Genomic DNA, 19,201 nt, shown 5'->3' with positions numbered 1-19,201 from the left:
ACACAAGCATGAAACATTATTACAATGCTGTAACCATATTAGTAGTAACTTCTGTTTTTGATACAAGTTAATATTGCCAATTTATACATGACTGCATGAAAGCTGTCAAAAGTCACCAGGAATTAGATTTTCTTCCTTGAAAATCAAAATACCGAAGTGTACAAGGTGATGAAAGATTCTGTCAAATAACAAAAATGATTGCTGATATTTATCTCTCCTTACCATCAGGTAAGCTTTCATGTGTTCATCTATTTTGTGATCCACATGATGTAATATCTCTTTCAGAAGGGGTGTCTTTGGACGGTCTTTCTCAGAATTGATTTTTGTCACTATTTTATCAGTCAATCCAACTTTCTTCTTACCATGTGCATCCAAGTATGTTCTGAAATAGTACCAAAAGAATGCATTGTAAACAGGATTCTACATTATTATTTGCTCACTTATATCTACATTTACTTTACATTGTCAGAATCATGCAGTATATATTTCGATACTACAAGGCTTCAAACAGCATGACATACATGTATGTCTAAAAAATAGCATTGTGTATCAGGAACTACTAAATAAACAAACCATGTACACTCATGTTGTAGACACTTTTGATTGATTAGATTTATTTGTGAATGAATTAAACAAACTGTTTCATCCATTTGAAAATAAAATTGATAAGTCAACAATTTGACAAGTTCACAAAGTCACAAATGATACTTTGAAACAAGCAAATGAATGGACATGACATTGGCAATGTCAACAACAAAAATGAGAGACACAGTAATTGAAAATACCATTCTGATCATTGAAGCAGTTAGTTAAGAGAAATATTTGTAACTCTTTGCAAATAGAATGGTTCAGACTATGACCAGTGCTCTCTAGAGTCTATAAAATAACATGGAACAAATTCAGTTATGTCCTTTCCTTGAAAGAAATTATCACCTAAATTGTTCTAATGTGAATTGCATAATTTGAACAGAGGTCCTTTTCCTGCTCTTTCTTATCAACATGACAAAGTAATATATTTTTTTAAAGTGAATTGTTTTATCTCAAAAAAGGCAGTTCCTTATACATCTTTTATAACTGATATCCTGGTCATTATAATCATTTTTATACCTGATGTCCTGGTAATGATAATAATTTTTATACCTGGTATCTTTGTAATTATAGTCATTTTCATACCTGATCAACTGGTAATCATTTCTATAACAGATATCTTGGTAATAATAATCAGTTTTACACCTAACATCCAGATAATGATAATCATTTCTATACCTGATATCTTGTTATTGATGATCATTTTTATACCTGGTATCTTTGTAATTATAATCATTTTTATACCTGATATCTTGGTAATAATAATCAGTTTTATACCTGATATCTTGGTAATAATAATCAGTTTTATACCTGATATCTTGGTAATAATAATCAGTTTTATACCTGATATCTTGGTAATAATAATCAGTTTTATTACCTGATATCTTGTTATTGATGATCATTTTTATACCTGGTATCTTTGTAATTATAATCATTTTTATACCTGATATCTTGGTAATAATAATCAGTTTTATTACCTGATATCTTGTTATTGATGATCATTTTTATACCTGATACCTTGGTAATGATAATTATTTTTAGAGCTGATATCCTGGTAATAATAATCCGTTTTATACCTAATATCCAGGTAATGATAATCATTTCTATACCTGATATCTTGTTATTGATGATCATTTTGATACCTGGTATCTTTGTAATTATAATCAGTTTTATACCTGGTATCTTTGTAATTATAATCATTTTCATACCTGATAAACTGGTAATCATTTCTATAACTGATATCTTGTTATTGATGATCATTTTTATACCTGATACCTTGGTAATAATAATTGTTTTTAGAGCTGATATCTTGGTAATTATGATTATTATTATACCTGGTATCTTAGTAATTATAATCACTTTTATACTTGATATCAAGATAATCATTTCAAGATGCACCATAGATTCAGCAATGATATCACAGCTTGTATCAATGACTGTCAAAACTATCCCAAATAGATGGATGTTAAAAAAACATTCTGTGGCTGTTATCCACACAATAAATGCAACTGCTATGTATCATGTATCACTCATTTAATTTGTAGATGCATATATTTGTTTAGCATGACAAGTACAATTATAAAATAATGGTAACTAGTAGGTCTCTTATTGCAGATGCATCAACTCTGAGCTTGCTTCCTCCTGCAAGAGGATTTAAGCAATGTGAATTCTTTGCAATTAAGGTCTACTTTTCATAAAGATATTTGCAAGTTGTTTATCACTCTATATGCTTAGTTTGAAAGTCACTAAAGGCTAAGCCAACAAAAATTTAATTTAAATTTATAAATTAATGCTTTTTGAGAACAATGACAAGAACTTGTTTCCAATAAGAACTGGTAGGATGCCAGTACGTAGTCAGTAACACTTATGGTCCACTGAGAATAAAAGATGAATTCACTGCTCCAATTCCAGAAACTTTGATACTTTCAGCATTGTACACTAAGTCAATAACCATAAAATCAGATTTCCTTAAGAGTTATCACCATATTCTGTTCTACTTCATTTCTGCCACAATTTTCACAAATCTCACTGTCTGTTTCACTGTTCTTTTGTTCATTGTTAATACATAAAAAACTATATTAAATATACCAGTCTATTATATCAGTGCTAGGGTATCTACAAATCTCACTGTCTGTTTCACTATTCTTTTGTTCATTGTTAATACATAAAAAACTATATTAAATATACCAGTCTATTATATCAGTGCTAGGGTGTCTTTCTCCCCATCTATGTTCATTTTAAAATACTTTATTTATATTTTCATCCCATGAAACTACAATTTTTATTATTTGTGTCAAAATAATTTAAAATGCAGAATTTTCAGTAAAAATGCATATTAATTCTGCAAAATCTGGAATGATTGGAATGACTCAAATTACTCAAACAGTAAGCTCCAGTGTAAAGCATTCACTTCTCTGTGCCCTTCATACTCAAGACAACTGAAGACTGTCATGTATATTTCATTGTGTGTTTAATTTGTGTCCATAATTGTAAGCTGTACATTAAATAAGGTAAACATATTGTTTACATAGGTAGCTTTTGTCCATGACTGTAAGTTGTAAATATAATATTTACATAGCATTTGAGTTTGGAACAATCTCAACTACACATGGCAATTTTTGATAATAAACCTTGTGAATGATGCTAAAATTTCATACCTAATGCAGTCAAAGCCTATTATAAACATTTTCTATGTTACATAAAAATACATACTGATACGCATTAACATTAATAATATTGCATTAAATAAAAATAGATATATTTATACTTTCAGATCAAGTTTCAAGCCTATCATAAAGTCACACTGATGGAAATAAAGATATCTTTTAAAAAATAAATGTCTTCTTTTTCTTGAATAATCATATTTAATGGAAATGGTCACCTCATTTGTATAACCACCTAATTTGTGAAAAATACCTGATTTTTCTAGATACCTCATTTGTATACAGACTACAGGCTATTTTAATTTATAATCTAGTTCTGACATAGGTCTGCAAAAGTCATGGATGATTGACATTTACTTACAAAACTGTTACTACCATGATAAACATGTTATGAAGTACAGAATTCCCATGTATACTTGTACCATATGAGATCTGCCTAGGATTTCAATAAGGATTCATAGATGTATATTGGTGCCTATATACAGCAAAGTCAGTGACCTTAGTGGAACTTGCTGGTTATGGTGCTTGTCTTCAGTGGCACATTCAGTGTGTTCTGGTGTGCTTTGTGTGAAGGTTACAATGGCTTAATAGACAGCTTTGCATGTACTGGTGTGCTGTCTGTGCCAGTTACAATGGCCTAATAGACAGCTTTGCATCTACTGGTGTGCTGTCTGTGAGGGTTACAATGGCTTAATAGACACCTTTGCATGTACTGGTATGCTGTCTGTGAGGGTTACAATGGCCTAATAGACAGCTTGGCATGTACTAGTGTGCTGTGTGTGAGAGTTACAATGGCTTAATAGACAGCTTTGCATGTACTGGTGTGCTGTGTGTGACAGTTACTATGACTTAATATTCAAATCAAATTGGCAACTGTCTTTTACAAAACAATCAAATATATCAAAAGTAGAACTTATTTCTATTTGCTTAGAAATATCAATGTAATGGACATAGCACATATGCAAAGATCAACTTGCAAACTTGGTATATTGACTTTATGACAACTTTGGTTGTCCTATAGTCTCTTGACAAATTGACTTTATGACAACTTTGGTTGTCCTATAGTCTCTTGGCAAATTCAACAGCCAACAAATACAGAACACACAGCAATGGAAGAATATAGATGAATGCTGATGACCAACCTGAATGAAGTGGTTATATAAATCATGAAGCTGATGAAAATGAAGATTATATTCAAATTTTTATTTGTTAAAATATTTTTAACAAGTTTCATGGTATTATCCCATTATATCTCAATTTGTGTTACAATGAAGAGGTGCTATAGTTGAGGGGTATTACTTTTTTTGTTGTTGTTGTTGTAGGGATAAATGCCATTTTTCAGCACATGACAGGCTATACATGGTGGCCAGTATTAATGGTGGAGGAAGAACCCGGAAAAACCCTGGAAAGAACCACCAACCCACGAGAAGCTACTGGCAAGCTTTCTCATATACCCACATTAGCTGAATCCGAGAATCGAACCCACACAGATAGAGGTGAGAAGGCAGTGATCCATAACAGTGAGCGCTTTAGACCACTCGGCCACTCGGGGCCCCTGAGGGGTATTACAATGAAGGGGTAATATAATGAAAGGGTGTTACAATGAAGGGCTAATATAATGAAGGGTGTTACAATAAAGGGGTGCTAAAATGATGGCATGATACAATGAAAGGGTGTGACAATAAAGAGGTGTTGCAATGAATGGGTCCTATAATGAAGGGATGTTAAAATGAAAGGGTGTGACAATAAAGGGGTTTACACTGAAGGGGTGCTATAATGAAGGGAGGTTATAATGAAATTGTGTGACAATAAAGGGGTGTTAAAATGAAGGGGTTCTATAATGAAGGGATGTTACAATGAAGGGATGTTAAAATGAAATGGGTGTTACATTAAAGGGGTGCTGTATGTAAGGATGTTGCAATGGAACAGTCTGACATTAAAGTGGTGTTACAATGAAAGGGTGTTGCTTTGAAGGAATGCTATAATGAAGGGATATTACAATGAAAGAGTCTGACAATAAAAGAGTATAACAATGAAGGGTTCTATTATGAATGGGTGCTATAATGAGGGGATGTTAGAATGAAATGGTGTGATAATAAAGCAGTGTTACAATGAAGGGGTGCCATAATGAAGTGATGTTACAATAAAAGGGTATCACAATAAAGGGATGTTACAATGAAAGCATGCCTGATAAAAGTTTTGAAACATTTAGTGGAATATTAAATTTAGATAGAAGTTTTGTATAAAATTTGTATGTTTTAAGATGCTATAATATACAACGTACACATTTCCTTCTTATTTGAGTCTTCAGGAAGATGGATATAGATGGAAAGACAGATCAACAAAAATATATTGACAGACAGATCAACAAAAAGATATTGACAGATAGATAAAAAATGTCTACAATTAAGAGACTAATGTTTTTGCTGTTTTAGAAATACTCACTTTTGTATGTAGCTGGCATGATTTTCTTTCTTTTGTTGTTCCTTTTTATTGGAGCCATACGACAAGTAGTTTTCAATATCCATGTATAGACTGACCATGTTTAAACATTCTTTCTCATCCGATTCTGCCAGATGCTTTTTGAAGTTTGTAAGAATCCTAAGAAAGATAAAAAAATCTGCAATCAAGAAATCATAATGCTTACACTTAATAGTCAGATACCACAGTGAACATTAATATATGAATTTATGTATACTAAATCGAACATAAACACATTTAATTATATCACAGTGAACATTTATACATGAATTTATGTATACTACAATAAACATAAACACATTTCAGTAAACCACAGTGAACATTAATACCTGAATTTATGTATACTAAATTAAACATAACACATTTCAGTATACCACAGTGAACATTAATACCTGAATTTATGTATACTACAGTAAACATAAACACATTTCAGTATATCACAGTGAATACATGAATTCCAGTATAACAGTGAACATGATTATGTGTATTTCAGCATACCACAGTGAGCATAAATACATGTATTCCAGTATACCACAGTGAACATTTCAGTATTCTAGTGAATATGAATACATTTATTTCAGTATACCACAGTGAACATGAATACATGAATTTCAGTATAACTGTGAACATAAATATTATAGGTTACTGCCTTTGTATGGGAAAATATGAACTTGTTTTGTCGGAAGGATATACTGCACTCTCAAGGTCATGCAGTATATCCTTCCGACAAAACAAGTTCATATTTTCCCATACAAAGGCAGTAACCTGTTTATTATATGCTCATATTTTTTATTCTCCCCAAGGTTTAATTCTATAAACACAATACAATACAAGAAACAACGTAAATGAACATATGCCGCATTCCAAACTAAATACACAAGCGCATATTCATCATTACACAAATCAACTTATTACTGCGCACATAACTCCACCCAGATAAATTTGAACTTAGTCGTGCGCTCGACATAACTTTTGAAAGAAAATGGCATGTCTAGTTAAAATTGAAATTTGGAGTCATATTGTGAATGAATGTGCATTGCAACAACTTTTTCATTTGATCTGGAATGAATAGATTTTGGTATTTTTCTCGATTCTAGGAAATTTTGTGATTATTGACTGGATTTGTATGTGATGATTCCACACGAAATACATGAGATTTAATAAGCTAGGGAGAAGCATGTTGACATCTGCAAATGTGTTTCTGTTTCTGTCATTTGAATGTTTGAAATCATAATGTGGGAAAAATATGAAGTCTTTCAATTGCAATTATCAAAAAGATGCTATGGAATTTAATGCTTATTTCATTTTGAGTGCAGTAAGGAGGATGCAACTGCACTTATCATCAAAATTACAGCACAGTTTCGAAATATGTAATCCAGATTGAAAACCTATGATATGGCTCATGTAATTCGGATTTGCAGAATTAAGAAAATACATTTTGAGGAAATTCAGGATGTAAAACTGTAAGTATATTTTATTTTGCCATTCTTATCACCAGCTAAAGAAGAGAGTATATGACTTGTCACTTGTATGTTATTTGTAAGGACATTATCTTGCATCTGTTATATAATGTAGCTAGCCTAAATCCATAACATTGTATCAATGCAGAATGTGCCAAAGCAGCTGGTATGTGGCAGTCCACGAAACATCTGTTTTAGTTCATTCAGAAACAAATTTAAACAACCACAACGTAAAGAGCCTCTTACGCAAGTGTACATGATTTGTGTACAAAATCAAAAGTGCTGGCATCTGCATCCATTGTTTGCTTACAACAGAAAGTAGTTCCTTTATGCACGTGAATGCTATATGTGTACTGTTGTGCGAGTTCAGTATCGGGTAATATTGAACGATTCTGACAATGTAAAGTTAACGGGTGAAAAAATGAGCATATCATATTATGTATTCCAGCATACCACAGTGAACATGAACACATGTATTCCAACATACCACAGTGAACATGAATACATGTATTCCAGCATACCACAGTGAACATGAACACATGTATCCCAGGATATCACAGTGACCGTGAATACATGTATTCCAGCATACCACAGTGAACATGAACACATGTATCCCAGCATACCACAGTGAACATGAACACATGTATCCCAGGATATCACAGTGACCGTGAACACATGTATTCCAGCATACCACAGTGAACATGAACACATGTATTCCAGCATACCACAGTGACCGTGAATACATGTATTCCAGCATACCACAGTGAACATGAACACATGTATCCCAGCATACCACAGTGAACATGAACACATGTATCCCAGGATATCACAGTGAACATGAACACATGTATTCCAGCATACCACAGTGAACATGAACACATGTATCCCAGGATATCACAATGAACATGAACACATGTATTCCAGCATACCACAGTGAACATGAACACATGTATTCCAGCATACCACAGTGAATATGAACACATGAATTCCAGCATACCACAGTGAACATGAACATATGTATCCCAGGATATCACAGTGAACATGAACACATGTATTCCAGCATACCACAGTGAACATGAACACATGTATTCCAGCATACCACAGTGAACATGAACACATGTATCCCAGCATACCACAGTGAACATGAACACATGTATCCCAGGATATCACAGTGAACATGAACACATGTATCCCAGGATATCACAGTGAACATGAACACATGTATTCCAGCATACCACAGTGAACATGAATACATGTATTCCAGTATACCACAGTGAACATGAACACATGTATCCCTGGATATCATAGTGAACATGAACACATTCCAGTATACCACAGTGAACAGCAGTAATACATGTATTTAATTAAACAGAGTATTTCAGTATACCACAGAGAACATTAATATAGAATAATTACAAAGTCAGAAATCATGTTCTTAAGGCATGTCTAAATTTACTGCCTAAGTTTTAATTTTATACTTTAATTCAGCTGTTCAGGTTTGTGCATACTGTCCATGTTGTCTAGTTCCTATGATCAGCTGCTGATGTAATCTTGAAATTCAGTATAGTTGTTGTAATACCCACAAAATGTGAAAACTCACTTGGAGTTGTGTAGTAAAAAACAAATATTACACAAGTCTATATCAAATGAATCTTTCTTATTTATCACATGAAATAATAAATAATGTAAAACTTCACCTTACTGTTATAAAGGCAATCACATGAAATAATAAATGATGTAAAACTTCACTTTACTGTCATAAAGGCAATCACATGAAATAATAAATAATGTAAAACTTCACCTACTGTCATAAAGGCAATCACATGAAATAATAAATAATGTAAAACTTCACTTTACTGTCATAAAGGCAATCACATGAAATAATAAATAATGTAAAACTTCACCTACTGTCATAAAGGCAATCACATGAAATAATAAATGATGTAAAACTTCACTTTACTGTCATAAAGGCAATCACATGAAATAATAAATAATGTAAAACTTCACCTACTGTCATAAAGGCAATCACATGAAATAATAAATGATGTAAAACTTCACCTTACTGTCATAAAGGCAATCACATGAAATAATAAATAATGTAAAACTTCACCTACTGTCATAAAGGCAATCACATGAAATAATAAATAATGTAAAACTTCACTTTACTGTCATAAAGGCAATCACATGAAATAATAAATAATGTAAAACTTCACCTACTGTCATAAAGGCAATCACATGAAATAATAAATGATGTAAAACTTCACTTTACTGTCATAAAGGCAATCACATGAAATAATAAATAATGTAAAACTTCACCTACTGTCATAAAGGCAATCACATGAAATAATAAATGATGTAAAACTTCACCTTACTGTCATAAAGGCAATCACATGATACAAACTAATACACGTCTCCCTCGATAACTCGCACACAACGGGGTCAAAAAATGGACTGCACTATAAACAAGGGTGTGAATTACTGAGGGACCTCCTAAAAGTAATTGATCCATCCCTGTTGGACATTGAGCAAACCGCGGGATGGGAAGGGGGATAATTGTAATGTTTAATGGCTGGTAACTCATTTTACAATTGCGTTGAGAATACTTGTCAATAAAACCCATTTTCTAATGAAGTTGTTTGTTATTCTGTATATATTACATTTATTTTCAAGATGTCCAACATCTGAGAGATCGTTAAAATTATTCCAACTGGTTTTAAACAACATTCAGTATGATTCATGTGTACACGAGAACATTTGGGTATTATGTCATTGCTTTTTGTTGTTGTTGATTAGTCTGGTATTCTGCTTCATTAATGGTTTCAAAGACCAAAGTAGCTGTTGATACACCTCGAAATAAGATTCCTTTTTCCAAAAGCCAGCAACATTTATTTCGTGACACAATCATCTATGTCAAAACTAAATTTTTGTATTGCTCAGTTAGTAGCGTATTGATGCCATGATTTCATTGCAAATATTAGTGATACTTCTCATCTTTAAGGATATCTCAAAGTGCCAATTTAGGAATTCTCTGAAACTCACTTCTCCATGATGATCCTATCTGAAACAAAACTCTTTATTTGACAAAGTATTCATTTCACTTAATGTCCTTGCTGTCTTTAATTGCATTTATGAATGATTTATTTAATTTAAGGTAGTTTAATTATATTACATACACAATAATAGTTATAACTGTGTTTGATTGATCAGTTGGAATGAGTTTAACTGATTTACAACTGGGGTCACTAGATTTTACCCATGTAGGATTTGCATGCCTTTTAACTTTTCTTTTATTCAACCTCCTTTATTTTGTACAAAAGACACAACATGACAATACAAAGAAGGCCAGTTCTTAATTCAGTCCAACCAGAAAAAAACCCACAAATGATTCCATGAGTCAGATATAAAAACACGGTTGGCACTTAATAAAGTTCTTGGCAAAATGCTCACAGATGTTATGGTCGATTGACACATTTTATGTTTGAATACAAGAGGGCACATTACATTTACGATGATTACACTAAAACTAACTTAAAAGATTGAACTAAAACACAAATTTTGCTTGATAAAATATTTATTTAATTGATTAGTTTTTATTAAACTTATGCCTCTAGCAGGCATAAGTGACATTTTCATTGATCAAAAGTTGGGTGAATATTGTTAATTATGGTGTACTAAGAAAGTTGTTTGGAAAGAACATGTTATAAAATATATGACTTCTTATATAACAGTTGATAATTTCATAACGTTGATTAAATTTTCCAGGTATAATCTACCGTTTTCGATTACAAAAAAAGCTAAATATTGATGTTTCATTTACCAATTTTGATTGTGATTTTCTTCAAGTCCAACAATAAGGGCTAATATTTTTTGCATTTTCAAGTTTAAAAAATGGGGTCAACACCTGACCCCATATTTTAAGTGGGTTCATGAGTTATCAGGGCTAGAGTTATCAAGGGAGTGGTATATGTCATATATGCTCCATCAGTCCAATGTTATGATATTGTCTGGTCCTAATAAAAAATATTTTGTACCAGTTTATATTTATGTAATATATGAACTTAAGAATAAAAGTGTTTAGGCTAGTTAAAACTTGTTCATTTATTAGCCATGTCATCCTGAGAGTGTAGGACCTGTCCCAATCGATAGTTTTGATATGGCCTCAAAATAAATAACTATCACTTTAACTAAACATTAGAAAATTGGCAACATAAATTATGTAGCCAATCATATAGAGACTTACGCTTTATTGGCAACCATGTCATGGAATGGAGGTGGTGGCTTAGCTGACTTCTTTTCATCCCCTGCCTCATCAAACTCCATTTCATCCTGTCCTTCCTTCTTCTGTTTAATAAAATAGATTTTTCTTCCCAAAAATGAAGTAAACAGGTGCACAGTCTAATTTCTGCATAGTCTGACAAATTTTATACCTTGAGCTCATGTGCTAAGAAATGTTGGGTCTGGGCTAAAACATCTTATTTATATAGCCCACAGGGCTACTACATAAAATAATAACTTGTTCTATTTTTTTTCTTCTTCAAAACTTTCATTTCACAATGACTGATTCAAAACACCAATATAAATCATATTTGTAGTCTGTACTTTATTTTAATAACAGATTTAAAGAAAAGAAGAAACAGTGATCTGGGACATATACAGTAGCTGAGGACAAACAAACACTTAGACACAGTCTTTAAATTCTTGATTTTCATTTTAACATTATCACTAAGGTATATGAAATATATTATTATGGATACACCATGATTTCTCTCCACTGGCATGCTAAATAATCTGGAAAGTCCAGCTGTAACTAGTCCTTGTTATGAATTTTGTCTTTGTATACCCAACCGAGGCCCACAAGGTCAAAATTTGAGCCTCTGTGCCTCCTTATTTTAGTAAACATGCTAAGAAATAAATGGAGAACATAATTGCAGAGTTCACTGTATATGCAACATTAGGGATTCTATCCTAGAACAATCTGGAAATCTTGTGGGATTTTGAAGTGTCATAAAACTTAGCTTTGATGACAGTCTTTATCAAGATGCAATAAAAATTAAGCATTGAGGCTTTCTAAACCTATCAAGTAAATAGAGTCATTCTGTGGTGGTTGTTCAATGTAAAATGTGTTCCTGGATTAGGAATCTATGCTCCCCTTTCGTAACAAGATGTCTTGCATCAAAAAAAAAACTGATGATGTAAAATTGTTACTCTAGACTGTATGGTAGGTGGTAAATTGTCAGGTTTGTGTGACATTTAGTAAAAATGACAGGTCTTTGTATCATTCAGCCAAATAACAAGTCTGTGTGACATTCAGATAAATGACAAGTCTGTGTGACATTCATACAAATTATAGGTCTGTGTGACACTCAGCCAATGACAGGTCTGTGTGACATTCAGACAAATAACAGGTCTGTGTGACATTCAGACAAATGACAGGTCTATGTTACTTTCAGCCAAATAACAGGTCTGTGTGAAATACAATAAACACATCTGTGTGATATTGAGCAAATTAAACATCTGTGTGATATACAGACAAATATACCCTGCAAAATACACATCTTTGATACACAGCAAATTACACATCTTGTGATACAAAGCCAAATACACATCTGTGTGATACACAGCCAATTACACATCTTGTAATACAGTCAATTACACATTTGTGTGATACACAGCCAATTACACAAGAATATGTTATTGAATAACCCATCTTCAGTTAATTTGATATCCAGATATCTATGGTTCAAATGAGTGGAAATTTAATTTGCATTTATACTCCCGTTGGTAGCAATTGTAAGCATAAACTTTTTTCCTGTTAAAAAAGAAAACTTTCATGGCACAGATTTCCAGTTACTTTGGAAAATGCAACAATCCATCAGATTACATTGCTTTTATTTAAGTTTGGTACTGACATTCTTTGATGAAAGGTTATTTGTTTTTATTGAAGACTTTAGTTGGCTTTCTCTTAAGAAGTGTGCATAAATTAATAAAGTCACCACTAAAGAAGAGCTTTGGAGGACTAAACAAATACCTTCTTATTGTGGTGGCAACATCAAATAACTGTAGAACACTGAGACTGATTTTTTTCAATCATATGCTTAGTGTTTATATAGAATGATCAGTGCTTCAAAGGTAATCAGTTTTCCTTGAAGTTTCTGCAAAACTATTTTTTCTGAGTACATTTAAAAAAAAGGAATTAGCCATTGTTTGCTCAACTGTAGCACTTCCTGCCTTTAAAGGTTGGTTGATTGTAGATAGTCCTGGTAGCATGACTACTGGAGTCTATCACAGCATACAGTACTCAGGCCAGATGTCAGCATAAGCAGATTATGAAATAATAATGCACTGTTGGTTTGTCAATATGAACAAAGAACTTTTTTTATGTAATAATAGATAGATTCCAGTACATTTTATATCAAACGTTTGTGTCTTCCTTTCATGGTGCCTCTGAATTTCTCCACTCCAAACTTAAAATACAAGTTTAAACAGCGAACAATATTGCAAAACATAATCACTAGATGGTATTACTTTGTCACAAAAATGAAAAAAGTTTGCAACTTGTAACATTGGTGAAGCCCAGGTGATCAATGAATAATTTGGTAGATGTTAATTTGTTGATTTTTAAGAAGAATTTTTTTTTCATGTACAAGAAAAATACATGTATATGAGATTTCAGGAGCCATGCCATAATCATTTCATAATTCATTTATATGCAATATCTTTATATCTGTCCCGAAACATATGCAATATCTTTATATCTGTCCCAAAACATATGCAATATCTTTATATCTGTCCCAAAACATATGCAATATCTTTATATCTGTCCCAAAACATATGTGATATCTTTATATCTATCCCAAAACATATGCAATATCTTTATATCTGTCCCAAAACATATGTGATATCTTTATATCTGTCCCAAAACATATGCGATATCTTTATATCTTTCCCAAAACAATGATAAACATTTTACATGTTACTTTTTGTACTTTTAAGAAAGAAATCATTGTGTCTACAAGAAAAATACATGTATGTGAAATTTCGGGAGGCACCCATTATCATGTTATAGCCAAATTTGTGTTATAATGGAGAATGCTATATATAGTAGGGTCACACTGTACATAACCAAGCATGTAAAAATATTGCTGCAATCAGAAACACAGCATCTGTATCAGTTCATATATGCATCCCAGACATATGAAATTTCACTGTAATCCAAAATACATCTGCATGTAAATGTATGATTGACAGATCATACATGTGTCCCAAGCACATTAATTCTTGCTGCAACCAGAAACACAACTACTCATAAAAGCTCATACATGCATCCAAAGCACAAAATTTGCTTCAATCAGAAACACAGCATACATGATAGATCCTAGCTGTGTCTTAGGCACATGAAACCTAGCTTCAGTCAGAAACTCAGCAAATGTGACAACATGTGACAACTCATACATGCATCCCAAGCACATGTGACAACATGTGACAACTCATACATGCATCCCAAGCGCATGAAATCCCACTGACATCATAAGCATATCCACATATTATGGGAGGATCATGAATAAATTTTAAGGCAATCAGTGACTGGGAAAACTATCTGATGTATTACCACTGATACAGAAATATGGATTTGTGAAGTTTTGCAAAAATTTTAATTTAGAAATTCACTTGTGCATTTTTTAAATTCATTTCTCCATTCAATAAGATGAATTTTGACGACCTATTATAAGTGGCACAAATTGCAACAATGAAATATATGCCAATAATATACTGTACCTAGGTCTTTGACAGACTAATGAGGAACACAAGAGTACTTTAAATACAAAACTCAGCACAGCACAATGACTTATCAATCTAATGTTCTGTTCAGAATTTTGTAAGCACAGATTTGTTTGTAGTCATGTTGGAAAAATATAATGTCATGAACAATCATCAGTTGCAAATTGATGAGCAATTAATTAATAACCAATTTGTCTACATGATACCTTGCTAGAAATGGGGTTACTTTCAAGTAACTTCCAGACTCAGATAGCAGGAATGGCACAGAAATGAATTTCAACTCATATAAATTAGAGTTAATTATTGATTAACTGGTCATTTCACTGACAGTGACTAAAGCTTGACCAAACTGCTTGATTTGAAAAGCAATTTTATTTAATAACCACAGCAACATGAATTTTCACCTCTTCAGTGGGTTTCTTGTTCTTGGCTTCACGGACTCTTTTGTAAGCAGCTCGAATTGCCTTCCTACGTTCCTTCTCCATCTCTTTTCTCCTGGCTCTACGTTGGGCACGGATTTCTGCTCTCTGTTCACTTGACAAATCATCCCACTCATTACGCCTTGCAAGACGCTGGGATTCTGTTGTTGGATATCTGATCAAAAATATATAATATTACAGAAGAATTTTAATACCAAAAAAATAAGTAAATTCAAAACATTTGGCATCCATGTCCTCTGACCTCATAGTTATGACATATTTCTTCACCTAAAACAAGGACTTGATGTCAATAAAAGTTACATTCTGTCAATTTCACATGAATAGATGGATAAACTTTCGATGTTTTTCCTGAATCTAATTCTATTACTGGTATACGGAATATCAATAGCATATAAAGCCTTCTCATTATCTAATAAGTAAGGCAGCTATAATTTAAATGTACACAGCTACACAGCTATAATTTAAATGTACACAGCTATAATTTAAATGTACATAGCTATACAGCTATAATTTAAATGTACACAGCTATAATTTAAATGTACACAGCTGGGACAAACAGCACATGATATGCCCATCCTGTGACCGTTTCCCTTCTAATGACTTTGACCTTTGAGCTAGGTTCTAATATATTATAGGGTGTGGACCTGGGTAAAGTTTTATCAAAATATCTATTGGAGTTAAAAAGTGACTGCCTGCATAAGAAGCAAGCAACTGCTTTACATTATTCCTTATTACAACTTTAACCTTAATGGCAGGAGGCAGAACTGTGAACATGTGAGATGCTCTTGAATCAGGTATAAATAAAGCAATGCAGTGTAATTTAAATAGTTTCACTGGTCTAAAATGTATGTCCATAAATGAATGGAGGTCACTAAATTATATTTTCCCATGCTGTGACCTTGACCTTGAGGTAGGGGACTTGACTATGGTATATGACACATGGTGTAGTCATGATATATAAGTAATTAAAGTTTCATTAATATATTAAAAGTTGTAAACAAGTTATACTTTGGACATAGATGCAAGTCAAATTCATATTTCCATTGCTATGACCTTCACCTTGAGGAAGAGAAAGGTATGTGACTATGGTAGCTGACACATCACCAAGTCATTAAAAACTCTTCAACCAATATAAAGATATTGGCTACACAAGCAAATGTTGACAGACAGACATGCAGATGGATGCTTTGTGATGGATTCATGGACAATGTGGACAGCCTAAATATCCAGACTGAAGATGGACATTTAACAATGTTACAGTTTTGTAAAGATAGACAGCTGCAGTGTTACAGCATTTTAAAAGCTGACAAACAACAATGTTGCAATTTATAAAGGCTGAAGGTTTTAAAGCTGTAAACATACTGCAAATCAAAACACTGCAAACACTCCAGAACCACTTATCACATTTTGGAATGGATCCATGATAGTTTCACAATGTAACAAATCAACCCAGATATGCATGATAAGGGGGACCCCACATCAATCATATCAGGGTCAACATGTTACACTATGGTATTTGGTCCGTGGCTATAGGACATTAATGTCATCAAAGGTATTCTGTCAGATTGCAGGATGGGATCTCATTCAGTGCTTCACTCCATTTTTAAATGTAGAGGAGACAGAGGAAAATTAGACTGAATGACTAACACTTAGTCAAATTTAAATTTATTATTTATTTAGAGAACAGAACATGATTAAAAACAAGTACCACTGCTATGGCACCTGTTTTTCATGCAAAGTGTGAGAATATATTTATTAAAATATGAATTCAGGAATGCAGTTATATCTTAAGACTGTATGAACATGCTATAATAGTGAATCAGTCTTCTTACAAAATTACAAATGCACACATGTACAAACATACCATAATAATGAATCAAACTCTTATAAAAATACACATACACACATGCTGTAATACTGAAACAAGGTCTTCTTACAAAAATACTCATGCACATACACACAAATGTACAAACTTTCTCAGTCTTCTTATAAAAATACACATGCACACACACAAAAATGTACAAACATGCTCAGTCTTCTTACAAAAATACACATGCACACACACAAATGTACAAACATGCTCAGTCTTCTTACAAAAGTACACATGCACACACACAAATGTACAAACATGCTCAGTCTTCTTACAAAAGTACACATGCACACACACAAATGTACAAACATGCTCAGTCTTCTTACAAAAATACACATACACCAACACACACACACACACACTGTACAAACAGTCTTCTTACAAAAATATACAAACATTCACAAATTTACAAACATACTATAATGCTGAATAACTCTTACCAAAATATACACACATGCATGCAAAAATAATGAATCAATGTTTCTTACAGAAATACACACAAACAGACGTATACTTCAGATCTGTATTTCACAGGAAAAGAAGTATTTAAAAATATTTATGTTGACAATCTTCCACTAAGTAAAAGCATTTTACCATTCAATACCAGGTCTATTCTTTATAGTACATAAAATATAGTGAAAATAAATCTTTCCAAGGAATAATGCTTTTCTATGCATTCTTACTGCATCTATGTCTAGTAGCCAAAGGTCATTTCAACTAACCAGAGGTTATTCTTGACTATGACCAATGTTATAAAGAAAGTACGGGAAAATATCATACAGTAATAAATAATATATGAGGAAAGTAAATCAAAAAGTCATTATGTATATACAATATTAAATGATGATGAAAAATGTAATAGAAATGTGAAACGAATGCTATGGTCAAGATGTTATACAATGTAGCTCAAACAATACTAAAAAAAGTAAAACTGTAGGACATGATGTAAAGAAATATATATAAAACAAGAAAGAAAATAAACTTTTCCTGTTGTACATTTTAAAGGCTTGTTAAAAAAAACTAGGACTAAGCAAAGATGGTTAATGTTTAAAAGAAACCAAAATAAAGTGCATGTTAATAATTAGTCATCTTAAGTCTAATTTAAATACTTAGAATTAAAGTGTGTTCTGTCAAACTATCAATGTTTTTATTTTACTATAAAATAGTGTGTTCTGTCAAACTATCAATGTTTTTATTTTACTATAAAATAGTGCATTCTGTCAAACTATCAATGTTTTTATTTTACTATAAAATAGTGTGTTCTATAGAAACATCAATGACAATATTTTTATTTTACTGTGAAAATGAGTGTTCTATGGAACTATAAATGACATTGTTTTAATTTTACTGTAAAAATGAGTGTTCTATGAAACCAATGTCGATGTTCTTATTTTACTATCTTCCCATGAAGTACATGTACACTTAACTTCAAAATTTAACTTTAAGACAAAACTCAACATATTTCACTCTTTCATAATGTAGATTTATTCTTTAATTAAGAAATATTGCATGATTGAGTACATGATCAGAATAATATTTTTATGTAGGGTATGCAGGGCATTATCTGGCCTGTTTTTATAAAATCTAGGTTTAATGGCTGGTATGTGAATAGTTGCATGTTAACAGAGACTTATTTGGTGATAAAGATACCAATCAAACAATGGACCAACTAGGAATCCTTGGAATTGAAGAACGGAGATTCATCAGAAAATCTAAACTTGTGTACAAGATTTCAAAGTAAACAGGTTTTCAGAGTGTCATCAAGTAAATTTAATCTCATCTTACTGGGTTTTGTCTCAGCTAAAATTGTAACAAATTGAAAAACCCTAACAAAAATTAAGAAAAGTTTGCATATTCTGACTTAATGATCAAGAATAGTTTACCAAAATTAATGAAATAAGCATCGTCATTGAATCATCA

The 19,201-nt window shown here is 32.2% G+C and overlaps 1 protein-coding gene across 1 annotated transcript in view; it reads right to left on the bottom strand.

Moving 5' to 3' along the window:
* Window positions 1-19,201, bottom strand: part of LOC149804700 (uncharacterized) — a 190,878-nt gene that overhangs the window by 59,884 nt on the left and 111,793 nt on the right. The window contains exons 17-20 of the mRNA XM_089943218.1: window positions 15,376-15,565; window positions 11,433-11,533; window positions 5,697-5,852; window positions 223-382 (exon numbers count right to left, since the gene is read on the bottom strand). Coding sequence (XP_089799344.1) covers window positions 223-382; window positions 5,697-5,852; window positions 11,433-11,533; window positions 15,376-15,565 — 607 coding nt within the window. The remainder of the gene's footprint in view (window positions 1-222; window positions 383-5,696; window positions 5,853-11,432; window positions 11,534-15,375; window positions 15,566-19,201) is intronic.

The sequence above is a fragment of the Sinohyriopsis cumingii genome, chromosome 2, assembly GCF_028554795.1.
Source record: "Sinohyriopsis cumingii isolate HCF-2022 chromosome 2, ASM2855479v2, whole genome shotgun sequence".
Taxonomy (NCBI): domain Eukaryota; kingdom Metazoa; phylum Mollusca; class Bivalvia; order Unionida; family Unionidae; genus Sinohyriopsis; species Sinohyriopsis cumingii.
Note: the sequence above shows the minus strand (reverse complement) of the source record. Positions and strands in the feature narration are given on the sequence as shown.